General features: G+C 48.2%; 1 protein-coding gene across 1 annotated transcript; it reads left to right on the top strand.

Moving 5' to 3' along the window:
• FAM186B (family with sequence similarity 186 member B) lies at positions 1-18,258 on the top strand. The gene is given in 13 exon segments (XM_079937323.1): positions 1-446; positions 1,269-1,352; positions 1,354-1,495; positions 5,903-6,085; positions 8,221-8,678; positions 8,682-9,258; positions 9,261-9,879; positions 10,363-10,555; positions 13,277-13,455; positions 14,169-14,275; positions 14,278-14,353; positions 17,149-17,251; positions 17,253-18,258. Coding segments are annotated over 13 exon segments (2,865 nt in total). The 5' UTR covers positions 1-350; the 3' UTR covers positions 17,301-18,258.
• Positions 18,259-19,886: the final 1,628 nt, after the last annotated feature.

Below are 19,886 nucleotides of genomic sequence, written 5' to 3' on the forward strand. Positions count from 1 at the left end.
TAATTGCTGTTTCCTACTTTTAGCTGTTAATATTTAGTTTGGGAGCATAACATTTAATGATTTTTAAAAAGCAACAGGTCAAGTTAATATATATTAGATGATGGATTAAAAAGCTAGATAATCAAGCAGATAGATGACAGGGAGTCATTCTTCCAATCAACCTCATGATGTCACTGGAGAAAAGAAGGTCAGTTGGAACGTGATGTCTGGCAGTTACAGGGAGCTGTGGCTAGGAAGAGGGTACTCAGAAGCTGCCCTGGAGTCCTTAACCCCCAAGCAGCCAACATCGTGTGTCCAGGCCCCTGTACCAGAGACACCGGACATCTTTGTGACTGACAGAGTGATCCCAAATGGAGAAAGACGAGCCCCTACTGTTGGTGACCCCTGTGTCGGTGAAAGCCATCATCTCAAGAATTGAGGCTGCCCAACTAACTCGGGCTCAGGAGGTAACCCCTTGAGATGAGGGTGTCATCCTTCTGTTGGGGTCTGATGTGGAGGCTAGGGACTGAGCCCAGATTTGGGTAAGATTCCAGCTCTGGGCCCTCAGGGGTCCTGGGATCCTCAGCAAGCTGGGTTTGTGGACAGTTCAGTGGAGGGTGAGCTGGAATCAAACTGCCCCCGAGGCAGGGATGGGCCCAGGAAGCAGACAGCCCACAGGGAAGCCCTAGGTTGGCCCTGAGACACATCGTGGTGGGTCCTACCAGGGCAGGAGGAGGGGCCCAGAGTTCCTGATTGGGGTCTGTTCTTGGCAACCTGTCAGACTGCCCCAAGCTGAGCCCTAGAAACTCACAGGGAAATGGCCAAAGATTCAAATCACCCTGCACGTGAGCCTCTGGTGCATTTTTTTTAACGGGAGCCTCCGATCCTGAGGGTTTCTTGGGGCCTCATTTTTCTAGTTCGTTGCCTCTGGATCCTTGTGAGGAGAGATGTCCAGAAGTCCCCAGCAAATTCTGAAATTCTGAAGAAATGTTTGCTGTGGATTTTTAGTATTCTCTCCCTGAGCTGGTCTTAATAATCAAAATGACAGTAATTAGAGCTAACACTTATTTTATGTGCCAGGCGCTGTCCTAAGTGCTTTACAAATACTGGTTCATTTAATCTTTACAAAAACCCTGTGACACAGGTACTATAATTATCTACACTTTACAAATAAGAAAACTGAGGCCCCAAGAAATTAACTGACTTGTCTAAGATCACACTACTAGGACATGGCATCTGGCACCAGAGTTCACACCCCAAAACACTACAGTCTGCTGCCTCCCATATAGGATATTTCTTCCCAGCTCTCAGACATCTTGGACAATGTCAACTGTGTCATCAGCCGCTTCCAGGAAGAATTAGGATATGATTTCAAAAAAAAAGGCAAAATCTCACCAGACAGAGCAAAAGGGCAAGAACAGATTCATCTTGCTGGAGAAAATTACCTCATTCTCCAACGATGCTAAGACTAAAGAGAAGCACTTGTATGAAATTCTCCACTGGCTAGGTGACTGGGGTGAGTTTGCAGGCTGGGTGCAGTCCTGAGGGTGGGTGCCTTCCCCCCCAAGATGCTGGTGCCAGCTCACTCAGCCTCCTCCTTTCCCCTACCCTAGGTCAGCATTTGCTGGGAGGGGAGTGCAGGGTGGTGGGTGCAGAGGGCGCAAAAGACACATCGCAGCGCCTCTCCAGTGAAACATTGTCCCACTCATGTCGTAGCATATCACCTCTATTCCCTAGAGAGGCAAGCATGTCATTGTCCAAAACATAATAGATTGTGATATTAGGTGCATATGTGATGAAGCCTAAGTCCTGGGTTCATTATTACATCTCATTTTTTATAAGATAGAACCTAAGTGCAAACTCACACTAGCTGTTTTATTTTTCCAGCTTTATTGAGATATAACTGACAAACGACATTGTAAATTTAAAGTGTACATGTGATTATTTTATATATAAACATATATATGTATATAATGAAATGATTATCACAATAACATGTCACCTCACATAGTCATCCTTTGTTGTGTGTGTGGTGAGAATATTTAAGATCTACTCTCTTAGCGAATTTCAAATATAGGCATACCTTGGATATTGCAGGTTCAGTTCTAGACCACCACAATAAAGTGGATATCATAATAAAGTGAATCATGTGAATGTTTTGGCTTCCCAGTACCTGTAAAAGTTATGTTTATACTGTAGTCTATTAAGTGTGCAATAGCATTATGTCTAAGAAAACAATGAACATTAAATATACTTTATTGCTAAAAAGTGCTAACCATCATCTGACAATGCAGGGTTTGCACAAACTTTCAATTTTTAAAAAATGCAGTATTTGCAAACAACAGTAAAGCAAAGTGCAATAAAATGCGGTATGCCTGTATACAATACAGTATTATTAACTGTAGTCACCATGCTGTACATTAGATATCCAGAACTTATTCATCTTATAATTGAAAGTTTGTACCCTTTGACCAACATCTCCCCATTTCTCTCACCTCCCGGCCTCTGATAACCACCAATTTACTCTCTGTTTCTGTGAGTTCAACTTTTTTTAGATTCCACATATAAGTGAGATCGTACAGTATTTGTCTTTCTTTCTCTGTCTGACTTATTTCACTTAGTGTGATACCCTCAGGGTCCATTCATGTTGTTGCAAATGGCAGGATTTCCTTCTGTTTTATGACTTAATAATATAGATCTTCCTTAGCTTATGATGGGGTTATGTCCCAATAACCCTATCATAAGTTGAAAATACCATAAATTGAAAATGTGTTTAATACACCTAACCTACCAAACATCACAGTTTAGCCTAGCCTACCTTAAATGTGTTCAGAACACTTGCATTAGCCTACAGTTGGGCAAGATCATCTAACACAAAGCCTATTTTATAATAAAGTGTTTAATATCTCATGTAACTTATTGAAGACTATACTGAAAGTGAAAAACAGAATGGCTGTATGCATACAGATGGTTGTAAGTGTATCTGTTGTTTACCCCTGTGATTTTGTGGCCACTTAGAGCTGTAGCTTGCTGTTACAGCCTAGCATCCTGAGAGAGTATTGTACCATATTTCACTAGCATGGGAAAAGATCAAAATTCAAAGCATGACTTCTACTGAATGTGTGTCACTTTCGCCTCATTGTAAAGTCAATAAATCATAAGTTGAACCATCATAAGTGGGGGACTATCTGTATTTCATTATATATACTACATTTTCTCTATCCATTCATCCACTGACTGACACTTAGGTTTTTTCCATGTCTTGACTGTTGTAAATTATGCTTCAGTGAACATGGGCATGCAGAAATCTCTTGGAGACAGTGATTTTGTTTCCTATGGATATATACCCAGAAGTGGGATTGCTGGACTATATGGTAATTCTATTTTTAATTTTTTTTAGGGCCCTCCATACTGGTTTCCAAAATGGTTATACCAATTTACATTCCCACCAACAGTGCACAAGGGTCCCCTTTTCTTCAGGTCCTCACCATTGCTTGTTATCTCGTCTTTTATACATAATAGCCATCCTAACAGGTCTGAGGTACTATCTTGTTGTGGCTTTGATTTGCATTTTCCTGATAATTAGTGATGTTGAACACCTTTTCATATACCTGTTGGCCATTTGTATATCTTTTTTAGAAAAATGTCTATTCATATCCTTTGCCCATCTTTTAATCGGATTATTTGTTTTTTTGCTATTAAATTGTGTGAGTTCCTTGTAGATTTTGGATATTAACTCCTTATTAAATACATGGTTTGCATGTACTTTCTCCCGTTCTGTAGGTTGAGGCTTTTCACTTTGATAATCATTTCTTTTTTTTTTTTTTGATAATCATTTCTTTTACTGTGCAGAAACTTTTAAATTTGATGTAGTTCCACTTATTTATTTTTGCTTTTGTTGCCTTTGCTTTTGATGTCATACCCAAAAAAAATCATTGCCAAGACCAATATCAAGAAGCTTTTCCCCTATGTTTTCTTTTAGGAGTTTTATGGTTTCTGGGCTTGTATTTAAGTTTTTAATTAATTTAGAGTTAATTTTTGTGAGTGGTATAAGATAGGAGTCCAATTTCGTGGGGTTTTTTTTGTTTTTTTTTTTTGCAGTACGCGGGCCTCTCACTGTCGTGGCCTCTCCCGTTGCAGAGCACAGGCTCAGCGGCCATGGCTCACGGGCCTAGCCACTCTGTGGCATGTGGGATCTTCCTGGACCGGGGCACGAACCCGTGTCCCCTGCATCGGCAGGCGGACTCTCAACCACTGTGCCACCAGGGAAGCCCCAATTTCATTTTTTTGCATGTAAATGTACACGTTTACCAGCACCACTTATTGAAGAGATTATCCTTTCCCCATTGAGTGTTCTTGGGTCCCTTGTCAAATATTAGCTGACCGTATATGCATGGGTTTATTTCTGAGCTCTTGATTCTGGCCCATTTATCTATGTGTCTGTTTATATGCCCGTGCCATAGTGTTTTGTTTACTATAGCTTTGTAATATAGCTTAAAATCAGGTAGTGTGATGCCTCCAGCCTTGTTTTTCTTTCTCAAGAATGCTTTGGCTATTTGGGGTCTTTTGTGGTTCCGTATGAATTTCAGGATTGTTCTTCCTAGTTCTGTGGAAAATGCCATTGAGATTTTGATAGGGATTGCACTGAATCTGTGGATGACTTTGGATAGTATAGACATTTTAACAATATTAATTCTTCTGATCCATGAACATGGGTTATCTTTCCATTTACACGTGTCTTCTTTAATTTCTTTCATTCATGTCTTATGGTTTTCACTGTAGAGATCCTTCACCTCCTTTGTTAAATGTATTCCTAAGTATTTTATTGTTTTGATGCTATTGTAAATGGGATTGTTTTCTTTATTTCTTTTTGGATAGTTAATTGTTAGTGTGTAGAAATGCAACTGACTTTTTTTTGTTTGTTTGTTTGTTTGTTTTGTTTTGTTGCGGTACGGTACGCGGGCCTCTCACTGTTGTGGCCTCTCCCGCTGCAGAGCACAGGCTCCGGACGCGCAGGCTCAGCGGCCATGGCTCACGGGCCCAGCCGCTCCGCTGCATGTGGGATCTTCCCGGACCGGGGCACGAACCCGTGTCCCCTGCATCGGCAGGCAGACTCTCAACCACTGCGCCACCAGGGAAGCCCGCAACTGACTTTTATATGTTGATTTTGGATCCTGTAACTTTATTGAATTTGTTTATTAGTTCTAATTGTTTTTTGTGGAGCACACTAGCTATTTTATAGAGGGACTCAAGGGTGATATTCAAAGTACTGAATGGATACTGAGCCAAACAGCACTGGTGCCAGCTGTAAGCAACTGGTATAGCCATTTGGGTGTGGACCAGCTGCATGCAGCCCTGGAGCCAGATGCTACCCCCGTTAAGATCAGAGTTATCCGATCAGGAGACCTCAGTCTGGTGTGAGGTATGGTGGATGCTGCAGTGTTGGAGGAAGATGGTATAGGGATATGCCCTACCCCTACTCACATTGCCCTGCCCCTGAGGAGCTCTTGGTTCAGTGGTCCTTCAGCTGCCCCCAAGAACTAAGCAGGGCTGTTGACTGCAGTTAATTCATTTAATTGTCCAGATATTGGACTAGGCAGTGAGGATAGAGCAATAACAAGATAGGCACATTGCTGGCTTTGTAGTACAACAGTGCTGTTTTATGTCTATGCATATTTTCTACAGGGCAGGTCTCATGTTAATCATTTCACTTGTATTATCTCATTTAATCCATAGCCAACCCTTTTTTGGCAAGGATACTAAGGCTAGGGAAATAAGTGACTTGCTCAACATCATACAGCTAATAAGAGGTTAAACCAATCCAACCTCAAAGCCTGCTGGTGTAACCCCTATCCTATAGGGCTATTTGGGGCTCCCTAGAGGACAGACTATTCTCAGCCTGCATCTCCCACTCTCTCTCCAGGTGACAGTCTGACCTATGAGATCAGGAACAGGAAGAGTGAGGAGGAAGAGGAAGCCCTGGATGAATGGATCGAGGTGATGGAGAAGGGGTTACCTCTCTCCCTCATCGCCACCAAAGGAGGCATTGAGTCTCTCATTTCCCTCTGCTCCACTCTCATTGAAGGACAAAGGAAAGGGGCACAAAGTAGGTTCCAGGAGCACCTGGCAGGGGAGCTGGGTGGGGCAGATGCCATCTCAAGGAAAGAAGTCACACACCAGGGTCTATGGGAGTCTTTCTGATTCTCCTCCATAACAAAAGCTTTAGCTGAGATGGATGGTCAGTGGTAAGAGGTTGGGGTGGTGGACCCAAGCTGAGAAGTGAGCAGTTCTGGGCTGTCCCTCAGGGCTGAAGGAAGGTGTGATGTGGAGACAGGTCCTCGTTGGTGGTCCCTGGAGCTGTGGCCTCGTGCAGGTTCTGGGGAACAAGGCTGGAAGGTCAGAAAGGGTGGAGTTTATAGCTAGAGCTAGAGGAACATCCTTTCCTTAAACCAAACCCAGATGCAGAGCCAAGCAGTCTGGTGAGACTCAGCTGGAGGCCCTTCTAGAACCTTCTCGATTGTGGCTACTCCAGAAGTAGCCAGTCAGCAACATGGCTCAACCTTGAAATGTCACTTCTCTCAGCACTAGAATGGGCCCGGATTATCTAACTGCCACATTTTGTAGATGAGAACATTGAAGCTCAGAGGAGAGAAGGATCCACAAGGAAAGCCTGTGGCAAAACTAGGCCCCACGCATAGGTTTTCTGGCTTCTTAATCTTACTCGAGAGCATGGGCTTCGGAGTCAGACAAACCTGAGTTTGAATCCCAATTTCTAGCTGTGTGACTTTGGGCAAGTTACTTCCTCTCTCTGAACCTCACTTTCCTCATATGCAAAGTGAGGAGAGCATTGTCTTCCTTACAGGGTTGCACGTGGTGTGAGGCATCTGGCACTGTGCTCAGAACACACACTCAGGGCTTAATAAACAAGAGCTGACATTATCATTTTACCATTGATTTTCATGGCCAGGTTCCTTACCAGTTAAGCAAGGTCGATAGCTGGGGGAGGGAGGAAGCAAGGAAAGGTGGAGGAGAAGGAGACAATGTCTCCTACTATCCTTGTCATATTATGTCTTGAAATATAGTTATTTGTTTACTTGATTTATGTCCTTGCTAGGTTATACATTTCTGGAGGGCAAAGGCTGTGTCTTATTCATTTTTTTAGGGATTAGGTATTGAGCACTTTCTAGGTACCTGGTACAGTGCTTGGTACTAAACATGCATAATCTACTTACGTCCCATGAAGTAAATGCTATGATTATCCCCATTTTTCAGAAATAGAGGTGCTGAGAAGTTAGGAAACTTGCCTGAGGCAAGCGGTAGGGATGGGATTCAAGCCCGAGTTATCTGACTCTAGAATCCATGCTCTGAACCATTAGAGCATATGGCCTCTCTGACAGTATTAGCTAAATGCTGGCTTGATTTCAGTGTCATTTAATTTCCATATTGCCTTTAGCCCCTCATCCAAAGTTAGCCAGTGTTTTGTCTGCCAGTGATGTTCACTGAATGAGAAATGAATGGATGCTCTAAGATAATCCCTCCAGCAGCTCTACACCTAGTAGATCCAAGGGGATACAGCTATGACCATGGACCATCCCTGAGGAGCTGAAGTCTGCATATGAATGGGTTTGAACACAAAGTGCACAATTGGTGTTTATGTACATTTTCCTGCTTTCATCAAAGTATCATAGGAGTTCATGACCCCCAAAATGGAAAAAGACATTAGTCATTATAAAAGAATATAAACCACTGCAGGACCACGTGATAAATTCTCTACAAACACAGTCCAGTGGTAACAGGAAAGGGAAATACAACTTCCCAGGTGATCTAGAGTCTAAGTGCCAGGTGGGCTTCCAGAATTTAGATAGTTGGCAATAGGTAGCCAAACAGAGATATTGAGACTGGGAAGTAGCGTGATTAGAAAAATCACTCTACTCCAGGGAAATATGGAGGATCAGCAGTGTGTTGAATTGGGTTGAACTGGATCGAATTGGTCCAGACCCCTCTGGGTCCTGCAGGTGCTGTGGAGCTGACAGACCCTGACAGGTAAGCTCTGAGCAAGCTCTGAGCCCAGCAGAGATCTCTCCTGACAATATCTCCCCCGGCCTCATATAATGCCCCAGCTCCTTATTGCCAAAGCCCTAAGAAGGTTGGATGGGAATTTGGCCAAGCAGGGTGTGGAGAATCAGTATAATCCTTGGATCCATGGGAGTTTATTGCCTTTGTTCTCTCCACCTCTCCTAGTGTCCAAACACACCTTCTGGCAGGGCTGGTGGGAACAAAGCCCACAAAAAGTGACATCCTGCCCTCAGCCACTGAGCCCAGAGCAGATGCTCCAGGACAAGCACACTACCTGCATAAGGGTCTCCGAGGTGAAGTCCATGCTGCAGGAACTCCTGGACTCCACGATGTTCAACCAGGGGGAGGTTCGGGCCATCAGGTACATGTCTGCTGTGGTCGAGAACCTCAACAAGGCCTTGATGCTCCAGCACAAGGAGAACAGAAGCCTGGAGGCCAAATACAGGCACCTGAAAATAGAGATGACCAAAGAACTCAGCAGCCAGAGGCTGTATTTCCAGAAGTCCCTCCAAGTCCTCAAGAGTAAGAGAGATGCCCTACTAAAGCAGGTAGAAATTCTAGGGGGAAAGTACCATGACCTTCTCCTGAGGAAGCGTGCCTTAGAGTTCCAGCTGAACAAGGCTTAGTCTGCTAGAGGTCAAGCAGAATACTCAGTCAAGATCTTGGTTGACTCGCCAGCCCCTGCCAAGAAAGAGGCCCTCCGAAAGAAAGAAACAGTCATAGAGGAAACCCAACAGGAGCCCAAGAAGGAGGAGCAGTTTTCACCACTCTCCCCAAGTCACCTGGCCATGACCTGGGAGAGTAGCGCTAGGCCTTCCACATGTCAACCACTTTCCACCATGACTGTGCATTCAAGGACTGCAGATGTGTACAGCAGCAAGGACACTGAAAATCTTCAGCCTGTGTTGCCATCCTCCGTGGATCACAAGTTTCCTAAGAAATGGGAAAGACCGTCAGCAGAAAGCCCAGGCCACAAAGTCAAAGACCAGAAGGACTTCTTCCAGGAAGTGACCCAGGAGAAGGAAGGACTCCAGATGAAGTCCCATTTTCAGAAGCAGCTGTCCCCAGAGAGCTCTAGGAAGGTGGCCTTGGAGAGCAAGGCAGAGCACTGGGAAGAGGAACTCAGCTGGGAGAGGCGAAGGCAGCAGTGGCTGGAGGAGGAGATGTGGCTGCAGTGGCAAGAGAAGTGGGCCCTGCTGGAGCGGGACACCGGGAGAAGCAGCAGCAGTGGGAGCAGGGGGAAGCAGCAAGGGGGTGGCAGCGGAGATTGGCCCAGGAGCAAGGGGGCCCATGGAGGGGGCCGGAGCGGACAGGAGAGGACGTGGAGAGAATGGGCTTCATGCCCACCAGTCGATGGAGGGACTTGGAGGAGGCATCACTGGCACCTCCCTCAAGCCAGGCCCAATCTGCTCACCAAAGCAGGAGGCCACACTTGCCCAGGTCCCCTAAGACCCAGCAGCCTGCCCCCGGAAACCAGAGGACCATGAGTTCAGCCGAGTTTACTCAGAAACCACGGGCCCGCTGTGTTCCCACGAAGCCCAAGAAGACGGCCTCCCTTCCTGTCACGGGGACATCCCTCCGAGAAGTGGCCCAGCCCCCTTTGCATACATCCCCAGTAACTCTGAAGGGGAAGGTATACCACGTGGATGTGGAGGCCCAGAGGAAGAACCTGCAGCTCCTGACTGAGGAGGATCAGCTGGGGCTGCCCCACTACCTGCGCAACAAGGTGCGGGAGCTCACGACCACCGCCGTGGAGCTGAACGCGCTCGAGCTGTGGTGCCTATGCCATGAGTACATCCTCTACAGACATTTCCAGAGCCTCCGGTAGGTCCTCCCTGGCACCCACCGGCACCCACCCACCGCTGCAATACATGGGCAGAGCCAGAACCCAGTGAGAAAGGAGGAGCCTGGGGCAAGTGGGATGGGGAGAATCACCCCAGGCCTGGACAATGTCCCCCCGAGGGAGGGTACCTGCGAAGGACACCTGACCTCGGAGCCTTGGGCAGCCCTGAAGGTGTGGGAGGTCAAACACTTACACACTGCTCTCCCTCTAGTGAGCTTTCCTGCAAGCCTTTCTTCCTGTCTTCCTACTGCCCTGTCTGTAACCCGCCTAACACGCTCCCCCATTTGCCTTACTTTTATTCCTGTTTCCAGCCCAGCCCGAGCCTCCTCACCTGACACCACCTCCTGCTTCTCTGCTCCCTGTTTTCCCCAGCTCTCACAGACACAGAGTCATCTCTGGTTAACAGAGAGTTGGGGGCAGGAGGAGTCTCCTTCACCCACTAAATCACTTCCCTCTCTTCCCAGACAAGAAGTGATCAACCACGTACAAGTTGTGCGAGAAGCTGGGGCTGCCTACAAGGCCCAGAACCTCTACCTCTTCCTGGAAAACGTCGACCGCCTGCAGAACCTCCAGCTTCAGGCCTGGACAGACAAGCAGAGGGACCTGGAGGAGAAGCGCCGAGAGTGCCTGAGCAGCATGATGACCATGTTCCCCAAGGTGGGCCTCCCACCCGGCGACCTTCTCAGGGGTCAGCACAGCCGGCAGGGATGGGACCAGGGTGGAGCCATGGGGCTGTGGGGTGTACCTGGGCGTGGGAGAGCAGTTGGGAAGTAAGAGAGCAGATTAAAGCCTCTGAACCAGGAAGAGGGGAAGGCAGGAGGCAGCCTGAGCGTAAGGAAGGCCAGTTTTCCAATCTCTATATATGGGGAGAGCAAGAGAGGGAGGAACCCTCCAAAGGAGCTGGACAAGAAAGCTTCTTCTGGAGGGGAGGTAGTTGGAGCCTGCAGTCCTGACTCTGTGCTCAGATTCTCCGTCCCCTGTGGGTCTCCCTGTCCTGCTCTTGTCTGATCTGCTTGCTCTCCAGGCTTGGTCACAGCTGTCTTCTTCACCCTCGTGCTGGCGACTCCCTTTTCTTCTCTCTGGGGACAGCTCCCCTGCTCTCTCTCTCTTTTTTCTTTTTTTTTTTTTGCGGTACACGGGCCTCTCACTGTTGTGGCCTCTCCCACTGCGGAGCACAGGCTCCGGACGCGCAGGCTCAGCGGCCATGGCTCACGGGCCCAGCCGCTCCGCGGCATGTGGGACCTTCCCAGACCGGGGCACGAACCTGTGTCCCCTGCATCGGCAGGCAGACTCTCAACCACTGCGCCACCAGGGAAGCCCTTTTTTTTTTTTTGTGCTTTGTTTTTGTTGTTACGAGGTAGAACTTTTTTTTTTTTGGCTGCATTGGGTCTTCGTTACTGTGCACTCAGGCTTTCTCTAGTTGCAGCGAGCGGGGGCTGCTCTTCGTTGCAGTGCATGGGCTTCTTATTGCGGTGGCTTCTCTTGTTGCGGAGCACGGGCTCTAGGTGCATGGGCTTCAGTAGTTGTAGCTCGTGGGCTCTAGAGCACAGGCTCAGGAGTTGTGCACGGGCTTAGCTGCTCTGCGGCATGTGGGATCTTCTGGGACCAGGGCTCAAACCTGTGTCCCCTGCATTGGCAGGCAGATTCTTTGATGTGGACCATTTTTAAAGTCTTTATTAAATTTGTTAAAATATTGCTTCTGTTCTGTGTTTTGGTTTTTTTGGCTGCAAGGCATGTGGGATCTTAGCTCCCTGACCAGGGATTGAACCTGCATCCCCTGCACTGGAAGGTGAAGTCTTAACCACTGGATCACCAGGGAAGTCCCCAGCAGCCAGATTCTTAACCATTGCACCACCAGGGAAGTCCCTACCCTTAACTTTTTTTTTTTTTTTTTTTTTTTTGCGGTACACGGGCCTCTCACTGTTGAGGCCTCTCCCGTTGCGGAGCACAGGCTCCGGACGCGCAGGCTCAGCGGCCATGGCTCACAGGCCCAGCCGCTCTGCGGCATGTGGGATCCTCCCGGACCGGGTCACGAACCCGTGTCCTCTGCATCGGCAGGCAGACTCTCAACCACTGCGCCACCAGGGAAGCCCCCTACCCTTAACTTTTTTAAAAAATTTTTATTTTATTTTTTTATTTTTGGCTGCATTGGGTCTTCGTTGCTGCGTGCGGGCTTTCTCTAGTTGTGGCGAGCGGGGTCTACTCTTCATTGCAGTGCACGGGCTTCTCATTGCAGTGGCTTCTCTTGTTATGGAGCATGGGCTCTAGGCACATGGACTTGAGTAGTTGTGGTGCATTGGCTTAGTTGCTCCGCGGCATGTGGGATCTTCCCAGACCAGGGCTTGAACCTGTGTCTCCTGCATTGGCAGGCGGATTCTTAACCACTGCACCACCAGGGAAGCCCCCCTACCCTTGACTGTTAATTGACAGTTTGCCTGGATACAGAAGTCTAGGTTAGAATTCATTTTCCCTCACAATTTTGAAGGCACTGCTCATTCATTGCCTTCTAGGTTTTGGTGTTGCTGTTGAGAGTCCAAAGTCATTCGGAGTCTTAATCCATTGGGTTTGACCTATTTTTATTCTCTAAGGTCTGCCTTCAGTTTCCTCTACTCTTTCCCCTGCTACCAGGGTCAGAAAAGCAGCGAGTGCTGACATGGTCCACAGGAGGCTAGCTGATGGCTTGGAGGGATTGCAGAATCCCGCAGCAGTGACTCAGAATCTGCTGAGATCTCCTCTAGGGCTGGGCCAGGAGGTTACCCCACTGAGTCCTGAGCAGCCACGGCCAGAGTCTGGGGGAAGGAGTGTCCTGAGGGATTCAGTGTAAGTGCCGGCATAAGGCAGTTGGAAGAGCCTTGGCCATGGGGATGTCTCCCAATTCAGTTTCCTGTCACCTTATATTAGTCCTGATCACCTGCTGTAGGTGTCTTGACTTGCTAAATTGGTTTTGAGGTTGAGAAGGAAAGGGACCATATATATAATAATTCTTTAGATGGCTGTGAGGGTTCCTCCAGCTCCTTCCCCAGGGCCAGGGCAGCGGCTGAATGACAAGACACGGAGAGCATTCCTGACACAGCCTGGCCCGGTAACACGAGTCTCTCACAGTTCCAGCTGCTCTGGCTTCCTTTAGTTTTTTCCTTGCTGTTTTGCCCATTGTCCAGATTCTCCACAGCAAAGGAGAAAACAGGAACTAAACCAGCAAAGAACAATTCAAGGAATTTCTGGGAAATGCAATACCCTGAGGTCCCAGGCAAACCTAATTGGAGGCATTCCCTGGGCCTCACCCTTTCTGCTCTGCCCCAAGTCAGGCAATGCCTCCTCTGGCACTAGAGAGAGGATGAATTCCTTTCTCTCTGATGCCTCTCTGCTGGTTCCTCTTAGCTCCAGCAGGAGTGGAACATTAACCTGAACACCCCTGTGGTCACCTCCCCAAAGTCAAGGAAAAGCAAGCCTCCTCCATCCTTACTGCGGAACATCCATTCCAGCAGCCCCTCCTGCAAGCGACACCTGGAGCTCTTTATGACCAAGCACCAGCAATGTGTGCCCCTGCGGATGGCCCAGTAGGTGCATGGAAGCCAGGGGCAGCTGGCTAGGTGGGTGAGGGAGGCAGGGAGCAGGGGTGACCAGACTTGCGTGGTGCGGGGGCGGGGTGGCTGGCAGCTCAGTGAAGGCACAGACAGGCAAAGCTCACCCCATGAGTTGCAAGGAACCTAGCTTCTCAGCGGCCTGCCCAGCTCTGGCCATTGGCCCAGATGGGGGTATGTGTGTATGTGGTGTGTGGGCTTCATGGCACAGCCTGACCAAGTATGTTTCAAACTATGCAACTGAAAGACTCCTGGGACCCACAGCTGAGAACTTACAACCATTTCCACCCTGAGCATTGGTCTGGCACCTGCCACTGGTCCATCCATGTAAATCAACCTGATCCTTCCCACCACGTGACCCCTGGGCTCAAAGAGACACCACGAGTCTCTGGGCAGCCAAGAAGAGACACATCCACACCCCCCTGGTGTGGCCAGTTCAGGGCTTCAGGCCCAGGGCATGTGCCTGGAGGAACAGGGGCTGTCTCGGCAGCCTCTTCCAGTAGCTCCTCAGCTAGAGGAGACCCAAGGAGGTGAGATTTAGAGTTGGGAAGGGAAGAGATGCGGCAAGGAAGGCAGTGACAACTATTTGAGAAGGGAAGAAAACCCTGCAGAGCTTGTTGCTTCCCAGTCCCTCCCTTTCTGTAAAGACCTCCTCATCTCTTCTTACACTATCAACCTTCACACCCCAGCCAACAGGGGAACCAGCTGGAGGCCATCTGGAAGACTGATGTGGCCTCCTCCAGTCACCCAGTAGAAAAGAAGACCCCCACCAGCCTGTCCTGGGACCAGCTGGGGGGTACCCAGATATTCCCCGGCTGTTGGCATTGGATGTGCATTCCTCCTACCACAAAAGCTTGATGTCCCTCATGGCCCGGTAAGATGCAAGGCTGGACGGTTAATCTGGATTCAGGGAGATCTGCCCACCAAGGGTACACACTTCTGTGTCCAACAGCTATCTTTCCAAACATTAATAATGACCTCATTTACTGTACCACATCAGACAGAGAGATGCTTACCTGCCTCATTGGCCATGAGCTTGGGTCCCCACGCCAGCACCATTCTAGTTCTCTCAAAGGACTCCACACGGCGTCTCAGAAGATCACGACAGAAGTCATTCCTTCCCACTTGCTTCCTGGGCTGCACGTGAATTGCTCAAGAGGTGTTTCTTGCCCTAGGCCTGGGGGTTATTCTCAAGGAGAGCCAGGTGCAGGTATGGAGAGATGAGAGAGACCAAAAATCTCAGGATAAACTGGGCCCGTCTTTGGCATTGTCATTTCCTTATTGCCTTCAAGAACTGCCCCTGGGAAGAGCAGCTGAGGGGAGGCGGGCAGGACTCAGTGGGCCAACAAGGGACTTTTCTGGTTAGGAAGGTTCAACTCTGCCTCTCTTGGCTTGAAGATGTCAATATTGAAGACTCAAGGCTGTTTCAAGGAGCCTTTCTAGATTACTAACCCCAGCTGCCTCCTGTGGCCCTGCCCCTGCCCCAGTTAAAGATCTTTGACAGGGATGGGAATTTTCTGGCAGTCTAGTGGTTAGGACTCGGTGCTTTCACTGCCAGGGCCCAGGTTGGATCCCTGGTTGGGGAACAATCAATAATATCTTTGACAGGGAGAGGGCACTGATGCCTGCCAGTGTAGACCTAACCAGAACCAAGGCTGCAAGATGCTGCTGCCGCCCTCATCCTCTCGACAGGAACTTAGGGAAGACGGGGTGGCACGGCAACATCAAAGGAGGCTGGTCCTTGGCTGTGATTCCGCTCTGAAGTGGGCCTGAGAGTCCCAGCTGGACATCAACATTATAGCCCACCTAGTACATAGATACCTGGTTTTCAGTTCCTGAAGAGTTTCCAAGTGTGTGTGTGTGTGTGTGTTGTTGTTGTTGTTGTTAGTTGATTTGGATACAGCAAACAGAACTGAGAATAACCAAAAACAACACTGGCAGAATTTAGTAACCCAGAAATCAACTGGGGCCGCACCTGCTGAGATTTGGCTAAACTTGCCCCTGACTCTAGCACCCCCATAGTGGTATCTCTCCTCTCTGAGCGCCTTCTCTCCCTCTGCATCCCTGCCAGTGCCTGGGCTCTGCTCGTCATCTGTTTCAACCTGAGGCACCAACCCCGCACACGTGAATATGTGCACATAAGTATCAAGTATACACGCTCCACTTGACCCCAAGCATTTCACGATCTTCATAACTTTCCGAAAATTTAGCGGGGTGATAGGGAAAGGGACTCACAGTGAACAGTACCGAAGAGCAGCCTCCTTTCTTCCCCTCTCTCTTTGGTTTAACATGCAAAATTCAAAAACTCTTTCCCGTCTCTCATGCAGAGCTGTCCCACCTACACCCATGCTGCCACTGGGATCTCAGCTTCAGACTTAAGCACTAATCAAAATATTGTTCCCAGCAAAGACAGTTTCTCCTTTCCAGGGGAATTTAGGTGAATACAATTTTCTTCCCCTTTTTCAAACTCTACAGCAGTTTTTTCAGTTTATCACACTACCAGGTGTAGAGACCAAGCCCTGCTGTTTCTGTTTTCTTTATCCACATGCCAGGTTGGTACCACCTACCTGTGTGTCAAGCTGGTCCTCGAGATTTTAGTGTGGGTGCTGCCTCCATCGTCTTGGGATCTTGCTGCTGTGGCATGAGAATCTGCCGCTGCCCAGGCTACTGCTGCCCTAGCGTGGTGGTCGTGCTGCTTTCTTTGTGCGTTCTCCGTGCGTGTGCACCTCTGGAGACACACTGCTTCCACTCCCAAAAGGGCACCCTCTCTTTGGCCGCCTGCCCCTGGCCCACCTCAAATCTGCAGGCCCACCTGTTGTGTGGGTCCAGGTCACTCATCTCTTCACTATCCTGCTGACCTGACCAGCTCCCATGGCCAAGTTGTCCAGTTCACAGCACCAGCTAGCTTCATAACTAGGGCCAGCCTCGCACCGACTGTCCCATTCTCCTGGTCTGCCTGACGTTAGCAACCTGTCTCATCAAACGCCCGCCGGGGTGTCCTCTCAGCATGTGGGGAAGGGCTATTAATCTTCCCTCTGTGATTTGGGACCGTGTCCTTCAAAAACCAGCAGACGCCCTTCTCCAAGATCTTTTTTCTGCTTTGTCTTACAGGTGTCTCCCCTGGGCTGTCTGTCTGACAGGTAAGATAGCTATGTGCCTGTACACACCGAGCGCTGTCTGCAGTTGGAGAAGTATCTTAACCTCGACTCTAACTGCCCTGCCCTCCCTTGCTCAGAGCCGATTTCTGCACAAAGTACACGATGGTTCACACGTGTGTGCTGAGATGCAGTGATTATGGATTCACAGACTTCCAAGGTGGTGCCGACAGAAGAGAGAGCTTATAACTTGGTTTCTGGGAAGCAACCAAGATGGGGGTGGAGAGGAAGAAACGTGGATGGGTAGGAAGGAGCAGGAAAGAGTGAGGGGAGGGAAGAGGGAGTATTCTGTAACGTGAAACGGGAGGAAGAGTCACAAGAAAAGAAGCAGAGCCCCTGGGATGTGGCAGAAATGTTGTGTTAAGCAGTTCCACATCTGGGTCAGTCTGGGCCCAGCCCTGGACTGGTCTCCCAGAGACGACCAGGGAAGCTCTCGGGTAGGCTGGGTGGGTACTCACATCTCAGGGCCTTGTTTCATCTGTTTCCCAACCGGTAACTGTACTAACTGTTTCAGTGCCTCAGTGACCCAAAGAAAGGAAGGCCAGGAACACCCAGAGGAGCCAGCTGAGCTTGTTTGTAAAAAGTCAAACGAGTCCTTCCCCGGAACCCTAAAAAGCCAGAAGGATCGAGACAATTGCGGTCCTTGCTCCATGCCTTAGCCAGTGATTCTCAAAGTTGTTCCAAATGCAGATTCCCAGCTGGTGTTTTTAAACAAACACTCTGGGTACTGCTAAGTAATCCTAGAACTTTGAGAAACACTACTTTTCTCCTTCAGTCCCCAAACTGTACATTTTTAATAAAATAGAGATGTGTTTATTTTTAAAATTTTCTGCCTCATTGCTAAAACCCACACCTCCTCAACTCACTCATTTTTGAAACCAGATGCATGACCACCTGGCCACTGACTTAGACATCAGTCACAGGGATCCCCCCAGTGTTGTGTCTGCCCTCTGGGAGCCGACCAGCCAAGACGGCCATAATTAGTGCCTTGCACACAGCAGGGCTCAGTAACTCTTAAAATCAATCAGAGACAGACAAATACGTAACAGATATACTGATGATGAGCGTGAAACTCAGAAGGTAAGAACAGAAGAAGGTACTGAGTACAAGTCAGAGCCAGGTGTGACTGGGTGTGGGAGCAAAGGTGAGTGCATCTCTAAGAAGTGAGGACAAAGATGGAAGAAATAGAGACACGGAGGTTCCAAATCTAGATGGTGTGGGCTTAGGAGGCCATCCCTGTCCGCTAATTAATTGTCTTAATTCAGGGAAGACACTACTTTGGTTGGTTCATACAGCTTACGAGCACCGCCCCATCCTCACTCTCCCTTGCACTCCCCTCCCCCTCCTCCCGCCTAGCCAGACCAGACCTAGGGACCAGGCATGATAAAACGTTAGCTAGGAAATTACCCTGTTCTCAGAGGCCCCACAATCCAGTGATTCTGTTTCTTAGGAATGGAACACCCATCCTTGCTTACGGTTGAAATTCTGGAAGGAAGAGGAGGATGTTGGATGCAAACTGATGGCCCTTGGATGATGCCAGAGTAGGATTTAATTTCTGAGCCACAGCTCAACGTATCACAAGGAAGCCTGGCGGAGGGAGGAAGGTGAGAGGCGTTTCTGATGCAGGTCACACACATGGGACAGCTGTGGCAGGGAAGGGCCATGTCTAGCCGTTCAGGCTTATTTTCTGGAGGCCTTACCCCACTGTAGCCAACATATTAAAATGCCCTCATACTATATGTATTGCTTTATAAATAATTGGAAGGGAATTTTATAACTTTGCTTTGGAAATTAAACGACTATGAGTAAGTTTTTTTAATGTATAGTTGGCTGTGACTTCTCAGCAATCATCATGCATAGAGATGAAATCTAACAAGTTTTGTAAATAAGATGAGAATATTCTGAATATTAAATTTGACAGAATAATGAAACTGACAGTATTGTGTTTTATAAACATTTAATTACATATATTTTTGTATTTTGGTGCCAATGACATTATTTATTTATTTATTTTTACTATCTATTCTTTAAGCCTCGGCATGTGGGATCTTAGTTCCTTGACCAGGGATCAAACCCGGGCCCCCCATAGTGGAAGCGTGCAGTCCTAACCACTGGACCGCCAGGGAAGTCTCACCAATGACATTTTTAAAGGTTTCAGATGCTTCCGTACGCTTTCGGCACTGTGCTTAAATTAAGGTGCCCAGCAGCTAAACCTGCCCCGGTGATGGAGGACTTTGACTTTTTGGTTGTCCTCTAGCAAGCTCTCTGGCAAACAAGCAGAGTGTCTGATAGATGGCCAAGCTGGGTTGAAACCCAAGGAGATATATAGATATAGTATATGGTGTTTTTCTGGTAATGAGGTTATTTAATACTATCCAAGAACCTCATTTTTTTTTTTCAGAGCAAAGTTGATGTATTTGGTCAAACAAGATATTGCCTCAAAAAAACTTGGGGAAGCCAGGGCATGAGAAGGAGTACTTCTTGGCATATTTCTTCAAGCCAGATTTGGGAGTTGGCCATATCTCTGCTTACATGGCTCATGGCCTCAGGGTTCTCCAAGATGAGGAATCAACACTAATGTGAAAGGGGGCATGAGAGAAGGGTCTACTTTAGCCCTGACTGTGACCTTCATGGAGACATCGGTGAAGTGGAAGGGATAAAAACCTTTTGTAAACAACCCAACCAAAGAACCAGGGAGGCAAAAGCCATGCAGGGTCTGGTGTGTTCCATGTGCTGGGGAGGCCAACTTAGAAAAAGTCAGAAAAAGAATGAGCATGACTATGATTGGAGGAGTCATCTTCTTTAAAAAAAAAAAAAGAGGGCTTACCTGGTGGCACAGTGGTTGAGAGTCCACCTGCCGATGCAGAGGACATGGGTTCATGCCCTGGTCCGGGAAGATCCCACATGCCGCAGAGCGGCTGGGCCCGTGAGCCATGGCCGCTGAGCCTGTGCGTCCGGAGCCTGTGCTCCGCAACGGGAGAGGCCACAACAGTGAGAGGCCCGCGTACCGCAAAAAAAAAAGAATATGAGCATGGCTAAGATGAAACTATCAGTTGGGGACTTTGAGATAGCTATATTTACCATGTTAAAGGATCTAGTCTAGTGGAAAAGGTGAACAACATGCATGAACAGATGGGGAATTTGAGAAGAGAATAGGAAACTAAAAAAGAAATGGAAAACCAGAAATGCTAGAAGTGAAAACCTTAATATCAGAGATGAACAATTCCCTCAACCAGTTAATCAACAAACTGG

Source organism: Stenella coeruleoalba, assembly GCF_951394435.1.
Source record: "Stenella coeruleoalba genome assembly, chromosome: 11".
In the NCBI taxonomy this organism is placed as follows: domain Eukaryota; kingdom Metazoa; phylum Chordata; class Mammalia; order Artiodactyla; family Delphinidae; genus Stenella; species Stenella coeruleoalba.